At 41.1% G+C, this 20,040-nt stretch overlaps 1 protein-coding gene across 1 annotated transcript in view; it reads left to right on the forward strand.

Moving 5' to 3' along the window:
• The window catches only part of rbms1b (RNA binding motif, single stranded interacting protein 1b), a 60,949-nt gene that overhangs the window by 21,133 nt on the left and 19,776 nt on the right, over nt 1-20,040 (forward strand). The window contains exons 2-5 of the mRNA XM_072686389.1: nt 1,620-1,801; nt 10,193-10,251; nt 15,685-15,776; nt 18,939-19,045. Of these exons, the coding sequence (XP_072542490.1) occupies nt 1,620-1,801; nt 10,193-10,251; nt 15,685-15,776; nt 18,939-19,045 (440 nt within the window). The remainder of the gene's footprint in view (nt 1-1,619; nt 1,802-10,192; nt 10,252-15,684; nt 15,777-18,938; nt 19,046-20,040) is intronic.

The following is a 20,040-nucleotide window of genomic DNA, read 5'->3' on the forward strand; positions in this document are numbered from 1 at the left end:
CATATCTGTTCATATATGTGTTGTACAGCTGGGTTGTTCATAGCACCGAACCCAGAGTAAAGGGGTAATCTGAACAAGAGCTACTCTTAATCTCATTTACTTCCTCTATTTGTGGCGAAGTCCTTTTCAAAATCAGCCTGGGACCAATTTCTTTACAGCCAAATTGTCTGATTGTCTGGGTTTTTTTTGTTTGTTTGATTGTTTGTTTGTTTTTTTTTGGGGGGTAATTTTTATTAGCTCACACCGAAGAAACACACCAGAAACAGCAGCACTTGACCAGTACTTTCTATCGGCCAAAAACAAATCACTGTTTTCTCTTCATAACACACATTTTAGCCAAAATAAATTTAGATAATTGACTGACTGCCGTGGGTTAGGATCAAACATCTATTTTATTCTAATGGCCTCATTTTCGATTTTATTCTGTTACTTTGTTAGTCTCGTTTATAATCCACTGCTCACATTGTGTGGGCCACATGAATATATAGAAAAACACTAGCAGTGTGCAGTGACTTCTACTTACCAGAGATGCAGCATTGTTGTCTCTGAAGCTGATTTCCACAAAAAATCGACCTATTACAAACTTGACCGAATCCAATTTTGCACGCCTAGAGTTTAGCACTTTAATCCTCTTTCAAAATTTTGACTCTTCAGAAACAACCCTTGAATCTCTGATCTCACTCAAAATATTGTGTCATGGTGTTTTAATGCCTTATATGTTTTGTGTATGAGTCATCTCGCCCAGTCTAAACTGAATCAAATGTACATAAGAGTGTTCAGTCTCATCATTTCTGGTATAGTTTTCTTCTGTATCTCTGAAGTCTTTCAATAATCTGTGAGATCTCATGCTTTTCTCATTTATCTCTCTTGCCTCATACAATCAAATCTTAATGTTCACCTGTATCTGTGTAGCCCAATCCAATTTGAATATTGCACCAAGGCTGTTGAAGGCTGGAACACATATATGAATTAGGATGATGGTACTTCTTGATGTGAGAACACTAGCTACTAGGAAATTCTAGGTCTTGTGTGTGTGAGATTAAGTGTTAGACCAGCAAAGCTGAAGTATTCTCTCTTCGTGCTGGCTAGAAGTGTATTCAGCATTAAATGGTCTGCATCAGCACCACTGCAGCCTAGTCTCCAGAGCCCATGCCTCAAGCATTTCAGCGTGACTGTTGATCTAGTATCTGCCCCACCCCCATACTCATTAGTATGCAAATGCTGGCAGAAACTGACCCTAGCCTAGTCCCTTTACTGTAAGTTTGATCAATAAGACTCCAAAGCAGGCTTTCACAACCAGGTTTCATCTCTCCTCCTTAATCCGCATAATGAATGCAGCAGTGGAGAGCAGGATTAGCCAATAGCTTTAGCTCCCTGCAGTCCACAATCAGCTTTTGTTTATCTAATAGCTGTCAATAGGGCCAGTTGTCATCCCCACACTCGCCACATTGTATTCATGCAGGTCGACTCCAACACGGCACGGGCTCGCAAAGCTCTTCTTTTGTCTATCCTTTTCTTTCTCCCCACCAGATCAGAAGGACCACGTTTACCTTTCACACCGGCGTGCTATGTGGCATCTTCACACTAACCCCGTTTTGTTTTTCTGTCGTTTTTGTCAGCCCCCTGTTGGCCCCTCGTCCCAACCCATGGCCCCACCCAGCCCCGGAACCAACAGCAGCACCAATCAGAGCAGCAGTAGCAGCAGCACGGCAGGCTGGGAGCAGCTCAGCAAAACCAACCTGTACATCCGGGGGTTGCCCCCGGCAACCACCGACCATGACCTGGTCAAGCTCTGCCAGCCGTGAGTACTCCACTTCCTCTCATTAGTGGCGTTATTGATTTGCTATTGACACGTTAATTTATTTTTTTCCCTCCCTTCCCGGTCTTACTGACTAAAAGACATTTATTTGGGGGTGGGGGGCTTGGACCAAAATGACAGTTCCGAATAAAGGTAGTACTGTTTCAAGAAGGCTTTTGTGTTTACTGAAGTAGATGAAGAGATGGGAGCGGGGGCCTCCTGCAGGTCTGAATTACTGGCTGTGACTCATTAATCCCAGTTGGACTCTGAGAGGAAAGTGCTGCTCCGAAATGGAGATCGATTACGACTCGAGGAGGGGAATATGGTCTGAAATACACAAACATCAATCCTCTGGATCAGCACGGTTCCAATCACCACACACTGGGCCTTGTATATGGCTATGATCCGCTCAGCCACAGTGGCGCAGTAGTTGTTTGATAAGCTCCCTATAGATGTGAAACCAGTCGTAAGATCACACACTATGATGTCTGACTGCACGTAAAATTATTATTGGTGTGCTCAGGGGACTTACTGTTTATGACATGGAGAGGCCTTTATTGTGAAATAATGGCATATTCAGTGTTTTAAGCCCAATGTGTAAGCCTTGCAGTGAAGTGAGCATTCAGTGATGACTGCTCTTACATATTCAGTGTGACTGCAGGTTTTCAAAGAAGTGGAATATATTTTTATATTTCATATATTTGAGATGCATCTATTAAGTAACTGAGCAGTAGCATTCGGTTTTGGTTAGTCTTGTGGCTTTATTGTCTTTGACTTTACTAAAGCGCCATTTTGGAGGTATTGTTACAGTGAGCGGTGCAGAGATAGCGGTAGAAACTGACTTTTTTCTAATATTTTGTAGCATTAAAAGTAATAAAACTGGTGAAGCAAATGCAAAGCAATGGTATGACCGTCACCTATTAACAACATTGATCTAAACTCCCTGACTGCAAATTACTGAACCTACATTGCTGCATCCAACCTTGTACTTAAATATTACCTCTCGCTTACAGTAAAAGTTCTTGTACCTGTGAACTGTTATGAAACTCTAAATCCCCTGAAGCCCCCAGGTGTTTCATGGGTGCAAGATTTGTTTACATTTTGACTGAATAACTGACAACGCAGTCCTAACAGTACAGTAAAGCTGGCTGTAATCAAGAAAATGTGTGATTAGCGTAGCAGACGTTACTTCCATTCAGTTTTGTTCTTATAAAAGCAAGATTTTATAAATACACTATATGGACAAAAGTATTGGGACACCTGGTCATATTGTTTATTTAGAAACCAAGGGTATTTAAAATGGTATATCCTGCTTTTGTTGGAGTAACTGTCTCAACTGTCCAGGGAAGACGTTCTACCCAACATCATCCCCCTTAACTCCCCCAGCTCAAGTACTGAATGGAGCACCATAACTCAGAGGACACATTTCCACAGCTCAATGATGGGGGGGCCTTAGATGTGTCATGTTTGCACATCTCTGTCAGCAGTGGGTGTAACTTGAAGTAGCTGAGTACATTCATTAGAAGGGGTGTCCACAAACATTTGGGGAAATTATAGTGCATATTTCAAATTTTGGCTCTCATGATGATCCAGTCCTAAAGCTTGGTAAAGTAAATTAGAAACCGTAACCAAGAGCATGTGTTCGTCATCATGAAACAAACCAATGTCTGATCGATCTGAAGTGAAGCAGAAAGTGGATCGCATGATGATGCGTGGTTGTCTATTTACTGTTGTGACTAATCCAAAACAACACATGAATAGAACGCTAACATTTGCTACATTAGAAGAACCAGCACAGCACACAACACAATTATGTAACGTTCACACACAAAAGGAAGTGAACGAAAGGTAAATGCACCACATTGACAACAGATCAGCCTTCACCACAAAATACATCCAAAATGGCACTTAACCCAAAATTAACTGTGGTTTTACATCATCCATCAATGACCAATAATATTCTCTGCATTATGGCCGAACGTCAGTAAACCCAGTCATCTTTCCTCAGTAGCTGAAATGAAGATTTTCTGTCTGCAGGCACATCTCTCCCTTTTAGAGCTCTTAACCGGGAGTAATGTGGTGAATAAATGATTAGTTATAATGACTCTCAGACTGTTGGGGTGGTTTGAAATGATTTTAAGAGACGGGACCGAATCCACTCGACTGTGCGGCAGAGCGGAGTTTTGAAGGAGGGACTAATAGGCCATTGACGGTCATGTCAGTGAGAGAGAAAAGAGATAGATGGGATCTGATGCAAGCATTGCGCTTCAGTCCGACATGAAAAATGACATTTGCAAGGGCAAATAAATCTGAAATATCTTACAGTACATGTTTGCAAAGAACCACCAACTTCATAAAGGCTTTTTACAATAAAGCCTTCTGTTCATATGCAAAAAGCTCCGGTGCGTGGGAGAGCTGATCTAAAATCAGATTCCTCTCCCATTTGTGATGACCTTACTGACAGGATCAAATCCTAGATCAGCACTCCTACTCTGAGAAGCTTTATGAATACAGGCCCAGCTCTCATTGTTATTGTATCTCTGATTATGGAGACTGTGGAGACTCCAAAGGCCAGTGAGGTGACTTTGAAAATCTCATTTTCCCCCTTCCAAACCTCCTGTCAACCATCCACCCCCTCCACATACACACGCGTGTACACACTTGCACCGACAGACTATAAGATGTTGACTTTGCAGCACATTCAATCTCTTTCTTCCTCCTCTATAGCTTCCCTGCCGTGTTTGCTAAGGAGGGGAGCCGCTCTTTATGGCAGAGAAGACAAACTGTAGCAATTTCTGTTTCAACATCATTTCCACATCATTGAGAAAGTCAAGTGTCTCTCTTACTGGAGTCTAATTACATAGCCAAATGTTTCAGTTATGGTTCACAAGCCAGTGCAATGCTGTGTATTTGAAGAATTGGTCAATAACTTGAGATGCAGTATTGAGTTCAGATGAAGCAGTCTGTTTGATAGGTAGAGACTTTAATCACCAGCTCAGAATAGAATGCCACCACAGCAAAGTGACTACAGTGCTTTTGTGAGCACTTAGCGCTGGCCGTTTAAGGTTGTGGATTAGTGTGAGGTGAGGGCCAGGGGTGTGATCTCCAGACCATTAGCTGCATTTAGCTTAATCTCATCCTAATAGCTAAAGCGATTTCCCCCTTTAACCTCTTAACTTACCCTGTGCGACTTTTCCAGGGCAGAAAAGAGGCCATGCAAGTAAAGAGGCCAAGTACAGGTGCTACAAAAGGTGTGGAGAACCTTTTAAATTGATAAATAACCTTTCCATCAGGTTAAGCCTTTAAAAGGTTCTTCATACTTTCATATCTCGATGACAAAAATGATTCTTTATGAAACAAAGTGGTTCTTCTATGTAGGTCTGGGCAAAATGGTAAAATGTTAAATCACTCTATTTTTATATTTTATTCATACTTTTCCAGTTAAGCAGGCATAATTACACACTCTGTAATGAAACATGCAGTTGGTCATAGTTCCTGAAATACGGATTATATTGATGATGTAATAAAAATATCATCATATTGTCCACCCCTACCTCTATGGCATTGCTTAGAGAGCCTTTTGTAGCCACTTTATTTTTAAAGAAAGAGTCAGGTGAAGTAGTTTCATGACTTTGTTGAGAGTCTGAAAGTATTCACATTTTTTTTTTTAGATACGTTCTAAAGTAATTTGGAGTCAGGACTGCCAGCCATAGCTATTTTAGTCATATAAAAAGAAACTTATCTACTGTCATTCACAAAGAGCTTATAGCCTTTTATACAATCAAGTACCTACTTGCATACATTTGCCGCTGATGTTTTGGGCTTTGTGTCCTTCACATTCACATCAACTCATAAACAATATTTAATCGGGAGGCATGCCTACACTTTTGGCAAAATTCCAGTTTCACAGGATGTGATGTCATCTGTATGAATGATCAACAGGTCTTTTTTTCTAAATAATATAAAAGCATACTCCTCCAATGTTCTTCTCTTGCAGAAACTGAAAACTTGACTTGCCTTACAGTTCCATCCAACGAATGTGTCACATTTAGTAGTAGCATCCATATAATGCAGCATCCCAGCTTTTTTGAAGAAGCAGTATATTATCTCTAGAATCATTCCAAATACTCTCCACTTACCATTCCTGGAAATGTATCAGATTCTGTTTACACATGAACCACCCCTGTAATTTCCCAGGAACTGTACTGTCTGCCTGTTTCAGTACTGGTCATATACCTTCATCCACGTGGCTTTCCGGGGAATCCCCAATGTCATTTTAAGGGCCATTGTATTACCTTATTCACTCAAGTGATGTTGATTAGATGAGCCCTCAGAGGGGCGACGGATCAAGTGAACACAAGCATCGTCTTCGGCAGCACTTTGGCGGAACTTGCCCTGAAATCTTTTGTGACCTGGTGCATTTTGCTTTACTAACCCAGAAACAATGGCAGACAAAAGTGCTTATAAGCCATTATTAACCTACAGTAACATTAACCTACTTTAAAACTTTTAACATTGTATATATTAAAATATCATAGCACCTAATAACACCTTACAGATTATAAACAAATCTGCTGACATAACGTCATTGCTGAACTCCATAGCTCCTTCTTATGCTAAATGATTGCTGCGCCAGTCTGTTGTCTGTGTTTTGCCTTCAATCTACATTTCCCTTTTTGTTTATTTTCTATAAATTCTGAATCATATCTGTAAAACTGCATGAAAGTGTGTGTGTGTGGAAGGATGGATACACTAGATGGATATTGTTTATTAGTCATAAACAGCTTTGGGAACCATTGGAGAATTGGCTGACATCATGTGTTATATTTGGCTCTGCAAACCATATATGATGGTGATGTTGTTGTTGTTGTTGTTGTTGTTGTGTTTTTTTAAACCAAAGATAAAAGCGGCATCTGTATGCTACACTGAGGTGATCCTTTCACCTCTACACATATGCACAGTTGTGCCGCTGTGCTTATGCAACATGCCCAGAGTTGCATAAGCACAGAGGAGATGCAGAAATGGATTAAATGTATGATGAATAAAATATGATACATTTGTGTGTAAATGGCAGTTCTATGGTAATAAGGACAGTTCATCAAATGTACAGGCGTAGTAGACCGGTGTTTATCTGAACTCCCTGAGTATTATTGAATGGTTTATAGAAAACGATTGCATTGCAAGTTTACTGTGCCTTCATTTGTTGTATGTATTCGCTCGTGTCATTGCCAGAATTGAAAGCAGGCAACTCCAATGAGTCAAAGGCATGAATAAATGCGGTGTTCAGAAAGTAGGGAAGCATGCAGGTCAGCGTTTGGATTTTGTGCAGATGTATGCAACTTTTAAAATGACAATTGTAGTATTATTATTATTATTATTATTACTATTTTGAGAGCGTTTATGTGCCTCATTCAGGTGTGATGTTACTGTTTTCTAAGAAACATTACACAGCCTAGTGGAACATTTGCACAATCCATGGCCATGAACAGAACGTTTGCCATTGGCTGCAGATCAGAGGACCGCTCTATGCTGTGTGTGCTTTAGTGAGTAGTAGTATGACCCTGAACGGTGTCTATAGAAATCAATAAAGTGCACTGGTGAATAGTAACAGGAGCCGCGATCAGGCTGAGTAATAGGATGAAGGCAGGGCAGGAACAGCAGGTGAGACGGCAACTGCATTGTTCTCCTTGCTGCATCTCTGGCAGGGACGACACCCTATCTCTATCGCTACCCTATGCAATCCAATTCTAATGGATTTTCAATGGAAGCTAATGTAGAGAAGGGAGAGCTTTTTCTCCGCTGGCCCCCTTGTCCCCTGTAAAGCAGGGCAGGAAGCTTGTAAAACCCATTTAAGAGTCAGGAAGGACCACTGCACTCCTGTCACAGGCCTTTGGCGAGATTTATGAATGACATTCATCAACCTTTCATAATGGCACTGTGTCCTCAATCAACTCGCAGTGGCCTAGATCACAGCAGGGTAATCCATTTGCCTTTCTTACTAACCCTTAACTCCTAACCCTTCCCACTATCTATTTGCAGCACTGGCGCTCAAAACTGGGCAAGAGATGGCGTTTTTCTTTTTCAGGGGGCTGTTGGTTTCATACTGAGCTTCCTTTAATGATTCATTTGGGGCGAGTTAGTGGAAACCCCCTTACGCTCCTAACCCTGGAGCAAGCAGAGAAAAGCAGAAGGTCACGGCAGCTGAGGGAGACCACACTGGCACACAGGCTTTAAGGGTCATCCTCTATAATTGGATTTCAAATCTCATAATGGTTTTGGTGTTTGGATATTAATTGAATGGGATTAATGCTCCCCGTTTTTGCCTGCAGTGCAGGTACAATGGAAATGGCTCTGTTAGTCAATGGTCTTCTTTTAAAGAAAGACTGGTCCATGTCCCAAGGAGAGGTCAGAGGTCAAATTTCTTTTCACGTGTACCCTGCTGTGGCCTACCTCGACTTCCTCAAGAATCAGTTCCATCTCTCTTTCAACTATTCTGCCCTTTCTGTGATTCCACAGCACATCATATTTTGCTCTGTTCTCTTTGATGTGCTGTGTTCACCTGTATCTGAGATTTGTTTTTTTTCTTAGGAGGCCAAAGTGCAATGTTTGTGCTGGGTCGAGGGCATTAACTTAAACAATACCCATGCAAATGTATATACAAATATATACAACACATATTTTATATTTTAGTAAGGGAGATCAACTACAGAGCAGCCTGCTGAGCCCAGCTCAGTTTTCCAACAGCTTTGTAGTTTGTATTAAGATAAGATTTCTGTGATGCTTGTTCCTTAGTCTAACAACAATCTTTAAGTTGTTCTAAGAGGGAAACCCAGCCCTGTAGTTGACCACATAAGATCTAAATGCGTCCTAATAATACTGACCCAAAATAATGTGTTCCCACTGCAGATTAAAGCTGCAAAAAAGAAACAATATATTGAAGAACAGTATATTGGCAAGTTTTGAAAGTTTATTTGTATAGCACCTTACATACACAGTGGAAGTGCTTAATATAACCAGAAAAATAAAGATACCTTCAACAGCATAAAAAAAAACTGCATTTTTAAATCTAAAAAATAGTGACGAACTAGAAAAATGTAATAAGTCAATAAATGAAAGAGTATGTAAATGAATAAATAAAAAAATTGTTACCACTTTCCCACTGGATAGCAAAATGTTACTTTATAAGTAAGATTAGCCTCTAAGCTGTTAGTCAATCCTAGGGATACCCATGCTAGTATAATTTTAAAACCTCCTGGAGTTTTAATAAGTAAGTGTACGTAGGTGGGTTTTATCATGAAAATGTTTAAGAACCCATTATAATTATTTCAGTAGATTTGGTTACTAAAATAATAATAAAAAAGTTGTTGGATTAAAGTTACCTTTCTGGCTGGTTAAATCAAATATCCTCCTCAGTGTTGGCCCTTGGGCCATGCTTTGGACAGCCCTGACCTATAGCCAATTGTCTGTGCAATTGAACTGTTATTACAAAAGGGCTTCTTTTGACCAACACGCTGCATATGGAACCTGTCAGTGCTCGGTTTCATTTTTGTTCACCATGCATGCTTGGAGCTGAACACCGAGCAAGACTAAGCAAAATGAGCTTTACTGAAATTGCTTTTACCTATGGCCTCTAGGGCTCCTATTGCAGTAGGGTAATCACTTTGGAAGATCAAACGCTCGCACACCTTGGCCAAGGTGGCCTCCATCTGGGAGTGTTTACCCTGATTGTTTTGTTTCCCCGGCTGACATTTTGTTTTCGCTCTGTGTGTGGCCACCTGGTGCGTTCTGGGAACCGCTCACCATTGGCTGTCAGTGTTTTGGGTTCAATGTCGAGTTCATTTGTCATACTGGACAGCTTTAGTGACATTGCTCTGATGTGCTTCCTGTTTCCTGAGCCGACTCGAGTGCCTTGCTGTTATGCTGCTCTCATAAATGCAGCATTAGCTAGCGAATGTGGTTTCAGATTAGATTATTTTAGAGTCCATGTAACAAAAGCAAATGCGTCTTGCCTTTTTTTCTCCCTGCTTTAGTATAATGAAAAGTTCTACAGTTACATTTATTTTCATTTCACGTTACTCTTGCCTGCATCTGTTGTTTGTGAAGGTCAGGCCGCTGTCTCCAGCAAAGGCTCTTCTGTTCTTGTGGCTGTGATGTGTGTTCACGTTTAAAGAAGAAAGTGCTGCTTTCGGGAACGCTACAGTCTAAAAGCAACTTCCTGTCTCTCATGCTTGGGAGATGATGTCATAAAGTCGGGCAAGCTGTGTTATTTCTGTATGTGTGTGTGCGTACGCGCATGTGTGTGTAGAGGTGGGTGGGGGAGTGTTGTAAGACAGACTCCAGCTGTCTGCTGTTTTAATCCATCCACCAATACTGCTCTCTTTGTTCTTTTCACAGTTATGGCAAAATTGTATCAACGAAGGCCATCCTGGATAAGACTACGAACAAATGCAAAGGTGTGTATCCTGTGCCGTCAGCCAACACCACCACACATTCTGTGCATTTTCTTTTCCACCCTTTTTCTCTGAATACTAGCCTAACATTACCTGTTTGTGTTGATTGTGTGTGAAAGTACAAAGCACTAATGTTCAGTACGATCTTAGGTACAGTATACTGCTCTAGCAAAGGTACACAAAGCTACACTGTTCTTTTAGTAAAGGCAGTGGTTGTAAACCATTGCTGTCCTGCATCTCCAAAATGGTTTACAGGACTTTACAGGAGAAGGGAAAAAAACTTTTTAGCTTTCAATGGAAAAAAGGTTTTATTCCAAATAATTTGGAGCATTTCTATTGGTCCTTTTTTTTCTTGCATGACCATGACGGTGGTATATAGAACCACAACAGCTGTTCTCTGGTTGTTCTCTAAGATGGGGAAAACCTAATCTCTATGGTATTTTAACAACCATGGAGTACTAAATGGATCTATATGCTCTTGGCTTTATAAAGTTTTAGAGTCAAATTTTTTTTTTTTGTTCTCAGTACTATATGTTCTTGAAGCAAAGCCCTAGAAGAACCACTTCTGGTTCCATAAAGAACCATGTTTTTGAAAAATGAGTGTGAAGAACCTTTTCAGGCTTAAGTAACTTCAAAAAAAAGAATAATTCTCTTCTGTGCTTAGTTATTCACATCCCAAATGCAGACCATACATTTAGAGTGATCTCTTCCAGGGCAGCGTTCAAAAATGTGTGTTGTGTTTTTTACAACCTGCAACTTTACAGAAGAGCAGCCATACAGGTGTGTAAGTAGAGCTTTGCATAGACATTTTCATACAGCACCTTTTTATGATACCAATGAAATATTTTCTTATTCCAGATACTCCCTTTTTTATGTAGTCTTCAGTCCTTGTCAGTGAGCCAATAAGCATGCCTGTTTTGAAAATCTAGACTGCTGAACGGCTATCCGAATGACATTCTCTATGAATGCGATTTAAGCAGCATTAGCAGCAGAAATGTGTTTATTTTACAAGACCAGCAGTGAAAGTGAAAGAAGCATGTTGACTGACAGGTAGAGTAATACTACATGATTGTACAGAAATATAAGTGTTAACCAGTTCTCGCGCAGCTCCACCAAAGTTCATTGTGTAGTAGCTGCGTTCTGGCCTGCAGTGGCAATGACACAATGGCAATAGAGAGATGCCATTCCCTCTGTTACAAGTCATGATTTTGAAGCTGTTAAGGTGAACTTTAGGGTGAAAAAGTTACATAATGTTGCTTTAACGCCTTGATCAGTCTACAGTCTGCTGCTGTCAGTAAATATACCCACTTGCTGCACCTCATTCACCTTTGTGGTTTTAAGCCACACTCACACTTTGGTTTATACTTGAGCAGAATGAAGTATCAAGTCAAGGCATTAAAACTAGTACCAATATCTAACTTTTAGGAACGATACCCAACTCCTGCTATAATCTATGGTATATGTACTGTGTCCTCCAGTGCAGCTTTAACGTAGTATTTCAAAGGTTAGTGCTTCAGTAAGAGCCGCGAGTGTGTCTCTGATGTTTGATTTTGCTTAGTTCAATCAGACAGCGCTGTGTGCTGGACTCTTTGCCAGCGCCGGTTTCCATGAGTAATACAAATTCCACTTTCCTGCTCTGACTCATGCCCTCTTGGCAGCTGTATGTATATACGTCTGTGAGAGTGTGTATAGTTTTACGACTGTATGTTTGTACAACACTGTGTGTGCGTGCATGCACATGTATGTCTATATTTGTGTGTGTGTGTGTGTGTGTGTGTGTGTGTGTGTGTGTGTATTCTTGACAAAAAGTGTTATGTATAGTAAAAGTGAGAGTGTGGGACTGCAATCCTTCATGCTACGCTGCATGTCCTAATGTTTGTGGACACTCCTCGTAATGAATGCATTCAACCACATTAAGTTGCACTCATAGTGCAGTTCAGCTTGTCTAGTCTCTGTATAGAAGTATTGCCAATAGAATAGGACTCTCTCCAACAGATGGGTATGGGCTACAGGGGTATAAAGCCCCCCAGAATTGATCTGTGGAGCAGTGGAATAGTGTTCTCTGGAATGATGGTCCTCCATCCAGTACTTTTGGGATAAGTTAAGGAGTTGAGGGGTGAGGGAGGGTGGTGATCATCCAACATCTTGACCTTGCTAATGCTTTTGTTGCTGAATGCAATCAAATCCTCACAGCAATGCTCCACGATATAGTAGAAAGACTTCCCTTGACTGTATAGACAGGTAGAATATGCAGATATATGTACTCTCGCAGTTGCACTTATTGTGTCAGGATAAACCCTTTTAATTTTTTTTTTTAATACCCTTGATTGGGGGAAGGGATGAATTGTGTCCCTATTGTCCATATAGTGTATATAGAACCATTTTTAAGAACCTCATAGAACTGTAGACACACAATGTTTTTATTGCATATGAAGAAACATTCAAGCAGGCAAACAACCCTTAATGAATTAAAATGGTACTTTACGTTGTCTACATAGAACCGTAAGCTTTATTAAAGAACCCTCGTAGGTGTTGGGATGAGGATGGTCTGAGGATGGACTGGTAATGTTATACAGCTCTCATGCCAGTCCCATGCCAAAGTTTGGGCAGCCTCATTCAAATTAAATGTATTTAATATAAGTAAATCAGTAAATAAGTTCACGTGTTGTAGATTACTTTAATATTGCAATACAAATACATTTATTTATAAAGCATTAAATCTGTATAATCATAATTCAGTTAAATTCGATTTTATTTATATAGCGCTTTTCACAACGAATGTTATCTTGAAGCAGCTTTAAAGTTTTTAGAGGGTTTATTCACTTATTTCTATGTAAAAATCAACACTGTGTCATTTGACAAGACTGGGTTATATCCAAATATTTGTATTTTGCATTTCCATTTTTGGTTTAATGTAAAAAGAAAAAAAATGAGCCATGCTCTGCTGTGCTGCCAGCAACTATGGCATATCTGAAGATGGTCTCAGAACACAAAACATGGTGTTAAGGAGTGGTTTGGTCAGCCTGTGTATACTGCACCCTGGAAACACTCAAAAAATCTCAAAACACTGCGTCTTTCTTGCAGAAGAGACGCCTTTTCTGTTTGAAGTGCACAGCCGACCTGTGTGTGTTATTGTGCCTGAGAGTCATTGTGCTGCTGTGTGGGTCTTGGGTGGATCAGGAAACAGATAGCCTGGCCTTTGGGCAGGGAGGGAGGAGGAGGCGTCCCTGCTGTTATTTCTGCTCTGGCTATGCTGCTTGGGTCAGGCCCTTGGTGTGCTTCCAGGTTGGAGGTGATGCAAGAGAGAGAGATATAGAGAGACAGAGAAGGAGAGAAAGGGAGAGAAGGTGGCATGCTCCAGGTTCTGGCTCTGTTCCTGGGTCTGGCACCTCAGGGACCTGGCCGCCCTGGACCTCAGCATGCAGTCACAGTGCTGTGGATTATTTATACGCTGGGTAATCTCAGCCTGTCGGAGAATACTGACAGGGGTGTGGGTGTGTGTGTGTGTGTGGTGTGCATGGACTGTAATCCTATCCCTAGGTTGACTCTGTGTGCTCAGGGGTTGCTGCCAACCAAGGGCTTACATCTCAGTTAGCTGTGTAACTCTTCGTAGTTTAAAAGCATTTTAAATAGAAACTGAACGGATCTCATGAGCCCCGCAGAATTCAGCATGTACAATGTGACGCACCCTAAAAGCCCACTGAAGCTCCAGACGCCTCTTCTTTCACTTTCCTTTTCAAAGCAGTGAGTCGTTGACAGGCTGGATAATGTCTGAATAACTACCATAGAAACATCCAGTGCTCTCTAGTTGTCATAACTCCATGGTTGATTTGAGAGCTCTTGGCGCCGCAGGTTTGTAATTCTTTAGTACCTGCACAACAGGCTGCGTTTGAGCCCTGTACGTCACGGCTCGGCGTCAGTGCTCAGGCAGGCTGCTGTGCTGGGAGAGTGGTGGAGAGTGATCTGGCAGTATTTGTGGTCGGACGTGTTTGCTGGTTAAATATAGCTGCAATAGCAGCACCAACAAGGCCCTGCAGCCCCTGAAGCAGTCAGACACTTACAGAAGTAACTGAGCAGTGGACCCACTGTAGATCAGGACTGATTAGAGGTGTGAAAGTGCACTGATGCAACGATCTGAAGGTGACAGATTGACAACTGCATTGACTTTTGTAATGTTGGAATTGATTATATTATGCATATTGTATATGTACAGTTATATTCAATAAAGTGTGTGTGTGTGTGTGTGTGTGTGTGTGTGTGTGTGTGTGTGTGTGTATGTATGTATATATGTGTATATATGTATATGCATACATACATTTTATTGTATATAAAAGCCTTTAGTAGTCAATCATTTTTTATAAACTAATTGACTGTGCAGCCTCTACACACAGCCATTAAACCCATGTGTTCAAGGGTAGACCTAGTCACACCCACAGATTGCCCTCACACCTACATACACACCCTTTGTTGCGCACACACTCAACTTTTACATCAACATATGCAGGGTTAAATTTAGCAGCCCTGTTGTAGTGATCACCTTGTTTAACCATTTTACACATTTAACCATTTGTGTACATCAACTGAAGTCAGATGTGCAAAACACCTCTTCGTCCTATTTCTTAGGTTTTTTGTTTGTTTGTTTTTTAAAGAGTTATATATAATAAGAGTTTATATATATATATATATATATATATATATATATATATATATATATGTATATATATATATATATATATATATATATATATAAAACAAAAAAAATATTGTGCAGAACAGAACATTTTGCATTTTTTTTCCTGGAAAAGTTTTACTTGCCAACTAACTCTAGGTTCTGTAAACCCAGATGGGAGCACCCAGGATTATTCGGTTAGTAAGGTGTGACCCATTCTTGAGTTGTTACTGCAATACCAGTAGAAGAGAGATAGGAAAGAAGCATATCCTGGTTTAAAGAACTGAACACTGCTCTGGGGTCAAGAAGCTAGAGAAGGTTAAAAGCATCCCGGCCGGCGCTAAAAAGGGGGTCAGTTGAAACTCTCAAAACAGCAGACTCTGTGCTATTGTGTGTTCAGAAACCGGGTTACTAGTTCAACATTAATGGACATCTGAACACATTCGGAGGAGAATGCTAATCACCAGTTCTGTTACACCGAGTGATTGGGAATAGGAGAGCACTGAGGCTAATTGTTCTCTCTGGGGAATCTTGGTTGTGCCATTACTAGGGATCGAACCCCGTTGCTCACCTGCTGCACTTGTTTCTAATGGCGGACGTTTCAGAATTCTGCTGTAGAAATTTCTGTGTTCTGACTGTACTGCAGCCTTGTCATTCTGACAGATAGAAAGTGTATATTCTTAAGATGACCACAAGCTGTCAAATCCAGCAACAGAGAGGAATGATGCATGTCATGGTACGTGAAAGATTGTGTTGTGTGTTCTCAGGTTATGGCTTTGTGGACTTTGACAGCCCTGCTGCTGCACAGAAAGCAGTCAACGCTCTAAAAACCAACGGTGTGCAGGCACAGATGGCAAAGGTAAGGGCACACCTCATATTCTCTCATTTTCTCTCTTCTAGTTCCTTCCTCCTTCTGTCCCTCCATGCTCAGCAGGATGTCACTAGTCTCTCTTCCTCATCTGCTGTCAGATGCTTTGTGTTTAGGCCCTGTGATAGACATGTGTGCATGTCGCTTGACCCTAGTTATTTAAAAAATAATAATAATAATTTTGTTTGTTCTTGTTAATTGCTGGTAGCGTAGGGCTACTACGGACATTGGGAACCTGATGCTAAAGCTGGGTAGCTTGTGTTAGTCTGTCAACTGCAGTCCATGTGACATAATATAGCAAGTGTTCAGTCGGATAGCATTTATTTCCTTTCATGGCTAATTTGCTTAGCTCATTTTAAACAAAGCCCTTGGACTGATTCACTGCAAGGGGGACCCTCTGGGCAAGTAACACTAGGAGTAACCAGTATCTACAGAGACAGTATCTTATACATAGCTTTGATGTGGGCAGACTGTCTAAAAAGCATTTCACTGCAAGTTATACTGTGTATGACTATGTATGTGACAAATAAAAAGTTGAATTTGAATACTGTAATATTTTCTATATTACTGTAGATAGGACCTTAAAGGCTGGACCATTTTGGAGGAGCTCACCACCCCACTATCTGTCCTGATTAATGCTATCTAAAGTTGAGATACAGGGAAGTAAATAACAATGAGCCTCATTCACCAGTATCTTCCTAAGACGTTTCTTAAATTTGCTCTTGAAAAAAATACCTTAGTCTAACCTTAGTCTACATCAGATCCATGACATGTTTCTAAACTGCAGATTTTTTTGCAGCTATGCTTTTAAAATGATGGATTTCATTGTCATTGTCCTTGTTTGTAAATAAGAAAGCATTGGTGAATATCAGAATCTTTGTGAAGACTGCATAAGTGGGTTGTAGAAGAGATTTTTTTCTTCTTAAGGTTGGTGAATGAGGCCTATTGTATAGAGAAAGCCATCCTTAAAAATGTTGTGGCCTTGTGCGCCCTTCAGCCTGCCAGTTGTCTGTAGTCTGTGTGTTCATTTGTGTTTGCCCTTTGTGAGGACGTTGCGTCTTTGTGATGAGGCCCGATGTGTAGAAACAAGGACATTTTACTGTTTCTTAAAATAAAACTGTTCTTTTTACCATAAATGCAGGAAAATGATAAAAAAAATGTCCTTTGGTTACTGAGGCTAAGCTGAGGTGTATATGCGGTGTTGAAGTGGGATTATTTTATGCATCCGTGTCCATGCCTGTGAAGGGTGTTTACATGCGTGTGTGCATGTGAGAGTGTCTGGTAGTGGAGAGCGAGGGAGAGTGTACAAAGATACTGTGATGACAGCGGGGTGACGTTATCCAGTGGGAATCCTCCCTGGGGACATGGTGTCTCTCCCTCTCTCAGTCTCACTCTTTCTCTCCTTCTTATTCTCTTATACTCCACTCTTACACACAGACACATGCACGCACACTGGAGCCTCTGTGTTCCTGTGACAAGACTCTTCACTTACCACAAAGCCCAGCATGTTTCAGATGTACCCAGCACTGTCATGAACATACAACTTGCATTGTTATCTCCTGCATACTTACTTAGACACACACACACACACACACACACACACACACACACACACACACACACACACACACACAATATGAACAATATGTTGCAGACAAAATGCATCAAAATGCTCGTAGGGCAGTGATTGTTATTGAACATCTGCTGCACTGCATCCAGTTAAACCAGACTAATTACACTTTTTATTATGGAAAGAGCAGTTAATCAAACTGGTACAGAGAAACAGAGAGAGAAAAAGTCAGTCTTTTCACTGGGGCGACTTCTTAGCAGCCTTCACCACAACCCTCCCCAATCGGAACTCTCTATTCATTCCTAAAGAGATGCCATGGTGGCCTGAGTATGAAAGGGATCAGAGAGAAAGGGGGAAGTAGAAAGAGTGGGAGAGAGAGATTGAAACACAGAGAGTGAGGGAGAGGGAGGGAGAAAAAGGGAGAGGGCAGGACAGAGAGATAATAAAAGGGATTATGAGTGTGTGTATGTATGTATGTATGTGTGTGTGTGTGTGTGTGTGTGTGTGTGTGTGTGTGTGTGTGTGTGTGTGTGTGTGTGTGTGTGTGTGTGTGTGTGTGTGTGTGTGTGTGGGGGGCGGGGGGATTTACAGCTGTACAGGTTTTCCTGTAGGATAATTTTATTTATTAGGCACATTTTTATTCTATGTTAATTACTAACCCACAATGTCAGGACCAACAGATAGACAATATACAATAGAGCTGACCATTCAAGGCATGGACTCCACAAGACCTCTGAAAGTGCCCAGTGGTCTCTGGCACCATTAGCAGCAGATCCTTTAAATTGTGTTGGTGCCTTCATGAATCATATCAATTCTGAGCTCATTTTTGAAGATGTTCTTTAACACCCTCAAGAACCCACAAGACTGTTCACTTGCTGACCAATGTATCCCACCCCTTGGCCAATGCCACAGTAGATGAACAACGATAATATACAGGACTGTGCGGAGGTTTTGGGCATCAAAGAACTTTAATGTAATTCTTAATTGAAAAACAGTGATGAGAGTAATGAGTTATTTTGCTGTAAAAACTCCAGATCACATTAGAGCAGATGCACGTAAACATACTAGAGAGCATACAATGCTAGTTTCTCAGGAGGAGAGCTTTGGAAACTACTACTACTACTACTACTTTTGTTTTCATTTTATTTGTATTTATCATATCCAGACATTGTTTAAAAAAACCTGTGTCTGTATGCAGTAATTGTCTTTCTGTGTATGTTTTTCTGTGTGTGCGTTTGTGTGTGTCTGCCTAACGTGTTGTAGAGGGACTCTCCTCTGTAGTGTGTAAAAGTGAGCAACCACTGCGCACTTCCAGCACTTTTACATTGCTCCACTAAAGCAAAGGAAGTAAATAATTGGAGGTAGTCATGGTAACAACCCCATCAGCGGCCCTACGAAAGCCGTGTTGGGCTCTGTGGAGCTCTATAGGCGTGGACAAACTGCTGGACATGCCCTTTGAACTCTTTTCCTTTCCAATTAGAGCTGTGCTGTTTGGGGCGACACGGGCCAGTTTAGGCCCGGCTTTTGTTCCGGGCGCAGCTCGTTAGGAAGTGGAGATCTTTTCCTTTGACTTTTCTCCTAAGGGTTTTTTCCCCCATCGTCCAGACAATTCCAACCCGGCCTGCGTGGACTTAATGAACTGTTTCCCTTTTCTACGAGCTGCTTTTGGTCCTCTGTTGGACTCCATTCAGTAATTTTAAGCTCCGGGTTTGTCTGAAAGGTGTGTAAATTAGAGGGCAAGTTTTACAAATGGGTCTCAGGACTTTGTTCACTGTACAAACACATTCTCTGCCAATGACAGAAAGAGAGTAAACATGATGGAAAGCACAACTGTACTCCACATGGGTCGAGATTGCAAGGCACAGAAAGCGCTGCAAGAGCATGGAGAGCTTTGGGCTGAGTGGTGTAAACCATGACTGCTAATGACAGAGTGAAGGAAACGGTGCACGGATGTTTTCCTTCTTTCACGCTGTGCCAGACCCTCTCTTATCAAGAACTGTTTAAAGCACACAGGTTTGTGCACGCGCCCGTGTGTATTCTTAGTGTATCTGCATTACTGAAAGCTGATGTGTGTATGCAGTCCAAGGAATCCAGGCAAAAGTTTCTCAGAATTCTCAGATCTCGCCCTTCTGAAATGGTAAGTTACAGCTGGCAGTGGTAATTTAAAAGGAGCATTAGTTGATATATATATTTTTTATTCTCTCCCTTTTCTTACTCATTTAAAATTGTAAAATTAGAAGAACATTAAAAAAATATTCTCATAGCAATGGCATCAGCACATGTGTATTAGATGCCTGAAAAAACCTGTTTGTAGAACAGTCCCCGGCCTGGCTCCTTGTCTGTGTTTACACTGACCTCCTGTCAGTGTGTATGAGACACTTTTCAGCGCCTCATTACTCCACCCCCATCTCTGTCTGTTCAGCTAAAACAACATGGCGTAAGCTAATAAGCCACCTGCATTGCTGTTGGCAAAAAAACACTGTTCTGCCAAAAAACGTCACGACATGAAACATGTTAAACAGGAGTTAAGACAACTGGAGTTATGGAGTTATTACATGCAAGTGGGATAAGGTTGGACTCGGAATTAGCAATGTTTCAGATATGTCAACACCTGGAAGTCTGCATAATTTGCTGCTGGACTGAGTGACAAGCTGCCTCTTTTGAGCTCTTGAGCAAGGCCCTAAA

This window comes from Salminus brasiliensis, chromosome 8 (genome assembly GCF_030463535.1).
Source record: "Salminus brasiliensis chromosome 8, fSalBra1.hap2, whole genome shotgun sequence".
Lineage (NCBI taxonomy): Eukaryota > Metazoa > Chordata > Actinopteri > Characiformes > Bryconidae > Salminus > Salminus brasiliensis.